This window comes from Gadus morhua, chromosome 5 (assembly GCF_902167405.1).
Source record: "Gadus morhua chromosome 5, gadMor3.0, whole genome shotgun sequence".
NCBI lineage: Eukaryota > Metazoa > Chordata > Actinopteri > Gadiformes > Gadidae > Gadus > Gadus morhua.
The window spans coordinates 16,920,022-16,927,760 of NC_044052.1; the positions used below are offsets into that span (position 1 = coordinate 16,920,022).

Genomic DNA, 7,739 nt, shown 5'->3' on the forward strand with positions numbered 1-7,739 from the left:
TTCTAACGACGCTTTATTCATATTTTATTAAGCGTAAAGTGTTTTTTTTTTAATATGTAGGCTATTTATAACAATATATGTAGCCTATAATGTAGGCCTATCTTAAAAGGTATATTTTATTCATTTTGAGGTCATTGTATGCCAGTATTATATTGTGTTACGAAAGGGACAATATTTTATCCTAAAAATATTTATTGACACGTTGGGACATTCTTTTGCAACAAAAACGAAAAAAACACAAAGAAACAGAATATTTATGGTGTCCAAATTCAAAACAATTTTAGACACTGATAAATGAAACACTAAAAACAGATCACATCCTTGTGAAATACAATAGAAAGAAACGAAATCGATTCTGATAAAACGGTAATCATTGAACCATGATATGTTTTCTGTCTAATGACCTTTGATCCTCACAAAAATATCTTTAACACAAAATCTGAAGCCCAAATCATCTCTGTCCCCTTTGTTGAAACACAGAGAGAAGCAAAACCACAGTATTTTCTATTGAAACTGGCCAAATAAATGTATAGAATCACAAATAAATAGAAGTTGTATTTCTTTTAAACCAGAGAACATGATAATAATAATAATAATAATAATAATAATAATAATAACAATAACAATCATAATCATAATAATTATAATAACAACATGAACAATTATAATTAAAAAAGCTTCAAAATCACAGTTCCAAAGCATTACCAGCCATTGTTGTCAGTCTCTTTTTAAACGTGTTACACTTGTGTTCTTGTGTTACATTTTTGAACGTATATTAGTGGATCATGACCACATTAAACCACTGTATCAAACAAAGACCAGAGAGAGAGAGAGAGAGAGAGAGAGAGAGAGAGAGAGAGAGAGAGAGAGAGAGAGAGAGAGAGAGAGAGAGAGAGAGAGAGAGAGAGAGAGAGAGAGAGAGAGAGAGAGAGAGAGAGAGAGAACTAGGGATTCTGTAGAGGGGCTATTATTCAGCTCTCCATCCTTCATCCATCCCTTCATCCCTCTTTCCTACAGAGCCGTCCAATGGGATGCTCTCTCTCCCACAGGGGTTCACATCCTGCCAAGGACTGAGTCGCACCAGCACAGATGGAGTGAGAACGAGACAGATACTGAGAGAGAGGCAATATAGATTGAGAGAACGAGAAAAAAATAGTGGGTGAAGGACAGAGCGATATGGGTAATTCGAAGGATATGAGGGAGAAAGAAAGAATGAAAGAAAGAAAGACATGGAAAGAGAGAAGAGAAAAGGAGAGGGTGAGAGAAGAGAAAAGAGAAACATGGATGTAGAGAACTGAAAAGGAGAGGGTGAGAGAATTGAGAAGAGAAATATGGATAGACTGAGAAAGTCAGTCTCTCTCTCTCTCTCTCTCTCTCTCTCTCTCTCTCTCTCTCTCTCTCTCTCTCTCTCTCTCTCTCTCTCTTTCTCTCTCTCTCCTTTCTTCCTCTCACTCTCCATCTCTCTCTCTTCTGTTTATCTCCATGGTGCATGCATGTCAACCTGGAGCTAGAATATGCACTGGCAGGGGCCCATGGTCCAGGGTGGGGGGGTTGAGGGAGCGGGGGGTGGGGGGGGGGGGGGGGGGGGGGGGGGGGGGGGGAGTAGTGTTGGCGGTGACTGACTGCAGAGTGTGAGGGATAAAGAGAGAGAAGGGCTGCCTCTATACAGCGGGAGGAGAGAGAGTGGCCAGGCTCTAATTGGATCGGGGTAATGACTGGTCGATGGTGACTGTGGACCCCTCGTTAGAACCAGTACAGCTCCTTGCCTTTCTTGTGATGCTGCAGCCCTAAGGAGACAAAGACCCACACAGAGACAATGAGGAGGGACAATTGCAAACAACCGCTCACCGGTTGTCATGGTGTCTGTACCTGCACCAAACATCCCCTCATTGAAAAGGAGAAGAAAGCGAAGGAGACGGAGTGTGAGGCGCGCGGCCATTTTTGTGATGATGATGTTCTTGTGTCGTTCAAACGTGTGTGTGTGTGTATGTGTGTGTGTGTGTGTGTGTGTTTGTTTGTTACTGTGTATGTGTCTATGTTTGTGTGTGTGTGTGTGTGTGTCCATGTTTGAATGTCTGTTTGTTTTCAGACTGTGTGTGTGTGTGTGTGTGTGTGTGTGTGTGTGTGTGTGTGTGTGTGCGCGCGTGCCTGCGTGCGTGCGTGTGTGTGTGTGTGTGTGTGTGTGCGTGCATCATGCATGTGCGAGCGTGTGTTAGTGTGTGTTATCTTTGTCTTGCCGTCTTTGTTGGCACGTGGTCATTTGTGCTCTGCAGATATATTCATATCCATGCGATGTGTTTAAGTGTGTTTAAGTCAAAAGGTGCCACTGTCTTCACTGACCGTGATTCCACAATGATTCGTAAAAGACATTAGAGATTATTCCACTTCTCCTCTGGTGGATTAATTGTATCCATCCCACAATGGCTTTGAATGTACTACTACTACTACTAGGTGACCTTAAGTGCTATGATTGGCACCCTCAAATAAAATCTATTATTACTGCATAGCCGTTAGAAGGGTGTTTAACACAACACATGAAGCCATCAGAAAGCAGGGGGGGGGGGATTCGTACCTGCGTCCATGTTGAGGGCCAGGCTCTGGCTGACGTCCCCGGGGGGAAGCAGGCCGGGCCAGGAGCCACCGGCCTCCAGCTTGCTCACCTCGTAGGGGCTTGGCAGTGTGGACAGGTGCGGGGGCCGGACCGCGGGCATGAGCAATGGCCCGTAGTGGGGCTCCAACGCCGCGGGGGAGTACAGTTCGTGGAGGGGTCTCGGGGGACCGTAGGGCTGGCTCTGGGCGTAACCCCAGCCCTCCGACGGGTGGGGGTGGGAATGAGGGTGGGCGTGGGGGTGGGGATGGCCGTGCGCGTGGGGGTGGGGGTGTGCGTGGGGGTGGGCCAGGCCTGGGCGGAGCCCCGAGCCGTACGGGTCCATGGAATAGGCTCCGCCCTCGCAGTGGGAGCGGGGCTGGGGCGGGGAGTAGTTGCTGTCCCAGAACGACGGGGGGAAACTCCGCCTGGTGTTCGGTGACGTCGCTTCAGGGGCAGAGAAGAAGGATACAGAGAGGGGGGGAACAGTCAGATTTAGGCAAAAAACTGTATCATGTTGGGCCGGCAGTAGCTCAGGGGGGTAGAGCGGGTTGGCTGGTAACCCTAAGGTTGCTAGTTCAAATCCCCGGCTCCTCTTTGCCGAGCGTCTAGGTGTCAACCTTGGTTGACTCTGCCGTCGGCGTGTGAATGGCTGGTTGTCAGGACATTTTGTAATATTATACAGTGACCTCACGACAACACAATCGATAGCCGGTCACATGACTCCCTTCCACGCTTGGTCCCACATATCTTCCTCGTTGAATCACATACAAACAAACACACACACACACACGGTGCCCATTGCCAACATCATGCAGACATATATGTATATATATATATATACGTCTGAGGTCTCTGAGACATTGGGGTCAGACATATGAAGGAGGATGGGAGAGAGCAAGAGAGAGAGAGAGCGACGGGGAGACCCCCACCCGGTCTATAAAAGGTGACAGCAGTGGCAGTTTCAAACCTGAAGGAGTGTTAAGGCCACATCTCTTACTTTGGTGTCAGTGTCTGGGTCCACCTGTCGGCATTGGCCTTGCCCACTTATTTGATTTTTTTCAGAATATTATAAATATTGATATAAATATTCCTCAAGGACGAGGGTCATGCTCCCACGGACACCACGCCACGGAGTGCTCGTGTTGCTCTTCCTAGCGCCATTATCCTACCACACGACAGAGCATGACATCTATAAATCACACTGCCGGGGCAGGCAACTGAGCGGCCATTGTGGGGCAGGGGCCGGAGCCGGAGCCAGAGCGGAATGGCAGCCGCGGAGCCGTTTGAAGGCGATACACCCGCGAGGCTGGCCGCTTACGGCCGTGTATAAACATAGTATCTGTTGGGAGGCAGGAACCGCCATGACTGGCTGAAGGAAGACATCTAACCGGAACTGGAAAAAGACTGACGGAGGGAACAGAGAGAGAGGGGACTGAGAGAGAGAGAGAGAGAGAGAGAGAGAGAGAGAGAGAGAGAGAGAGAGAGAGAGAGAGAGAGAGAGAGAGACGCATACACAAGCTAGACTCTAAATGGTTATACTGAAAACAACAGCAATCGCTTGAGGCTGTTAAGATATTTTATTATAATGAATTCGCAAGATAAATTAAACTATACATTCCATTCATGGTAATTCATTTTCAAGACAATTATATTTTATCTTTAGATTTGTTGTTCTCCTTCTTCAATTTAAGCCATAAAGATACATTTTTTTGACTCACTGCAGATACATGAAATGTGACTTTTGACAGCAAAATAACTTGAGGGCCAATGTTAAAGCTAATGATTGGTTATAATTGTGTGTAACTATAATCAGCTTTGACTTCTACAACAACACGTATACACTACTAACTGTACAAACAAATCTGTGTGCACAGAATCCCTTTACAACTCTGTCCGATGATGACCCTCTTGACTCTTGACCCTTGACCTCTACGGGACAATATCAGCCTTCCCTTTTAACTAGCATGTCAGCTGGGCATGTCGAATGTCTGCAGCCCACACAACTGCGCCACCCAAGTGACAACCAGGCACACACACACATCTCTGTCACTCTCAAGCTCCGGGAACACACACACAGAAGTATAACACAAACACACACACACACACACACACACACACACACACACACACACACACACACACACACACACACACACACACACACACACACACACACACACGCACACAATCTGTGTGTGGGATAGTCCACATGGAGGAAATGCTCCATGCCTTTACATCCAGAAACATGTGCACAACAGCAAATGTGTGGGCACGTCAAAGTCGTATTGAACACAAAACTCACAACCCCCGACATTGCATTGTGCATCGTGTACAATGTGTGGGGATGAGAGGCAGATGTGCACACAATGTTGACATGAGGAAATGTGTTTGTGTGTGTGTGGGCATGTGTGTGTGTGTGTGTGTGTGTGTGTGTGTGTGTGTGTGTGTGTGTGTGTGTGTGTGTGTGTGTGTGTGTGTGTGTGTGTGTGTGTGTATGTGTGTGTGTGTGTGTGTGTGTGTGTGTTAGAGTACATGTGGCCCCTATACCTGTGCTGTGTGGCTCCGGGGCCCGTCTCTTGCCCTCTCCGTCTATGTAGGAGCTGAGGGCCCGGGAGAAGTGTTGGTCCACAACGCTGCTGATGTCCCCGTGGTAGTAGGTGAAGAGCACACAGCGGGACGTCAGGTACTCAGCGTCAGGGGCCTCCTGCTTGTCCTTCGGGCCCTCAGCCGACCGGGACGGGCCCTCTCGCGGAGGAGGAGGAGGAGGAGGAGGAGGGGGGTAGGCTAAGGAGGACGAGGAGGTCGACGAAGAGGCCGAGGAAGAGGAAGCAGAGCCGCTGGGGACTACAATGGGGCCCCCAGAGACGGCCGATGTTGGGCCCCTGCTGTGAGCGTCCATGAAGTCGCGGCAGTGAGGAGCAGTGCTGAGACTTATGGGAGCCTGGGAGGGAGGGGGAGGGAGGGGGCGAAGGGAGGTCAAGGCAACACAGTTAACACAGTTGTTGGACAGATTTAGAGCTGATATTGCGTGTGTATGTGTGTGTGTGTGTGTGTGTGTGTGTGTGTGTGTGTGTGTGTGTGTGTGTGTGTGTGTGTGTGTGTGTGTGTGTGTGTGTGTGTGTGTGTGTGTGTGTGTGTGTGTGTGTGTGTGTGCGCGTGTGGATGTGAGATTTTCCTCCGTTGTGGAAACGTACTTTTCTTTTTGGATGTTATTGCATTTGATTCTTTTTTTTAAGTGATTTATTGAAGCTTTAAACTAATTGATAACTTCATGAGGGCAAACTGAACTAAAACAAAATACGTAGATACGCAAATAAAACACCCCTAAATGTAAACAAGGGATATTTATGATCCAATTGTCATAATTAAATTAGTTTTTTTTGCCTGAATAGTTTGCTGAAGTCAAGAAATTATAAATAACCAACGAAAATCGTAGCCTACTTACCGGTATGCTATTAATGAAAGCAGAAGCAGGTGGAGCGTACGGTGCGTAATGTCCATAGGCTGGGTACATAAGATCCAAACAGCTCATCGTAAATGAGCGGTACGTTCTTTGGGCCGCGCGACCGCTAATAAATAAAAGTGTCCTTCTGTCCAATGGAAACTGATCTTCCTGAAAAAAAGTGACAACATTCCGTTTCGCTGCAAACAATTGCGTCCGGCGGACTTGAAGGGCTCTGAATCAGTGTGAGAGAGTTTGTGTCATGCCCCGCATTGTAGACCAAGAAGAACCCCGCGCGGCGACTCTTAGCTTCCTGAATGCACAACAACAGCTGCGCCGGGTGCTCAGTAGCGAAATGTGGCGAGGTGGTTTATGGAGTAGGCATGAGGTTGTTCTGTCCTATTCATCTTCTGATCCTCCTCCCACCCTCTGTCCCCCCTCTTTCTCTCTCTCTCTCCCCCCCCCCCCCCCCCCCCCCCCCCCCCACACACACACACACACACACACACAATCCCTCATAATATTACTATCCTGTATAATTTAATGTCGAAATGATAATGGCAAAGTATGGATGTCCTAGAGATAATACTGTATTACTGTGTATGTACAATAATATTATTTACAGCATTTTAAAAAAGGCACTTAACTTCTGAGAACCAAGTTAAGTTCAAAGATTTGGATTCAGGGACATTGCTAAAATATTCCTAACACCATTCATATTCATGTTGCCACTTTTGAGCAATCTGTTGAATTGCATAAAGGTGTGCTATGCTGTCTGTCATGGGCTTAAAACAGCAGTTGGTTGCCAAGTAAACCCTGAAGTCAACTTAAGTATTTGCTGGGTTCCCTGAGTGACACGTAGATGTAAACTAGGTTGCATTCGCTGGTCATACCAGCAGCACTCAAGAGAAAGGGATTCACCACAATTGAATGTCAAACGATCACCTCAGTAACACAAACAAAGCATGTATTCTCACTTGAATAAAAACATACATATTCTCTTTTTCTTGCCCTTTTTCCTCTAATTCCCATACACACGCATGTTCACCATACATGCATCATATCGAAAATACCAAAAAGGACTTACTATATAAGTATTTCCCATTAGGCCGCTAAGTCTTTCAATTATCTGTACTTTGCAAGGCCTTAGTACACATGTACCCCTACCTCTCCTGTTTAAGGAGCTAACAAGTGTGTGCTGCTTCGGCATGCCAGTCTGCTTGACATGTACAGTAGAACGCTTGGGAGAATAGTGAGGAATATTTGCAGAATTCCGTGGATGGGTGTCACATGATGTGGAATGTCTCTGAAGTGCTTGAGCGGACGAGCTTGCTGGTGGAAGTGACATGTTGAGGGGGGTCGGGGGGGGGGGGGGGGGGGGGGGGGGGGGGTTCCGGTACTGCGTTCTTGAGACGGAGAACATGACCATCATCTACGCTGAGCGTACATGACAGGCACATATAAATAACTATAGCCCCTCGGTTATGGTCACACTGATCATGTAGCAAAGGTGCTTTGAATGCCCGCCCAAAGACGAGGCCACATAGACTGTAGTTAGTTTTACTTGTTGTTGTTTTACCGCTTGTGTCAAGTCATAGAACAAATATGGAAAATATTTGTTATTGTATGTTTCTAACGTTCCGTTAAAAGCAAATTTGTTCCTGTATATAAGACCTTGTATTTATATATGTTATAGAATATTTCGCT

General features: G+C 46.8%; 1 protein-coding gene across 1 annotated transcript; it reads right to left on the bottom strand.

The window, feature by feature from the left end:
* Positions 1-1,599: 1,599 nt before the first annotated feature.
* On the bottom strand, positions 1,600-6,431 carry vgll2b (vestigial-like family member 2b). Its single transcript, XM_030356336.1, has 4 exons — positions 6,036-6,431; positions 5,138-5,531; positions 2,573-3,034; positions 1,600-1,787 (listed from the first exon to the last, which is right to left on the bottom strand). The coding sequence occupies exons 1-4, from the start codon at positions 6,120-6,122 to the stop codon at positions 1,744-1,746; spliced, it is 987 nt and encodes a 328-aa protein (XP_030212196.1). The 5' UTR covers positions 6,123-6,431; the 3' UTR covers positions 1,600-1,743.
* Positions 6,432-7,739: the final 1,308 nt, after the last annotated feature.

Coding starts and splice junctions, on each gene's coding strand:
- vgll2b (XM_030356336.1), bottom strand. CDS start 6,122: ATGAGCTGTTTGGATCTTATGTACCCAGCCTATGGACATTACGCACCG. Junction 5,532..6,035: donor CTTTCATTAATAGCATACCG/GTAAGTAGGCTA, acceptor CCTCCCTCCCAG/GCTCCCATAAGTCTCAGCAC. Junction 3,035..5,137: donor CCCGGAGCCACACAGCACAG/GTATAGGGGCCA, acceptor CTGCCCCTGAAG/CGACGTCACCGAACACCAGG.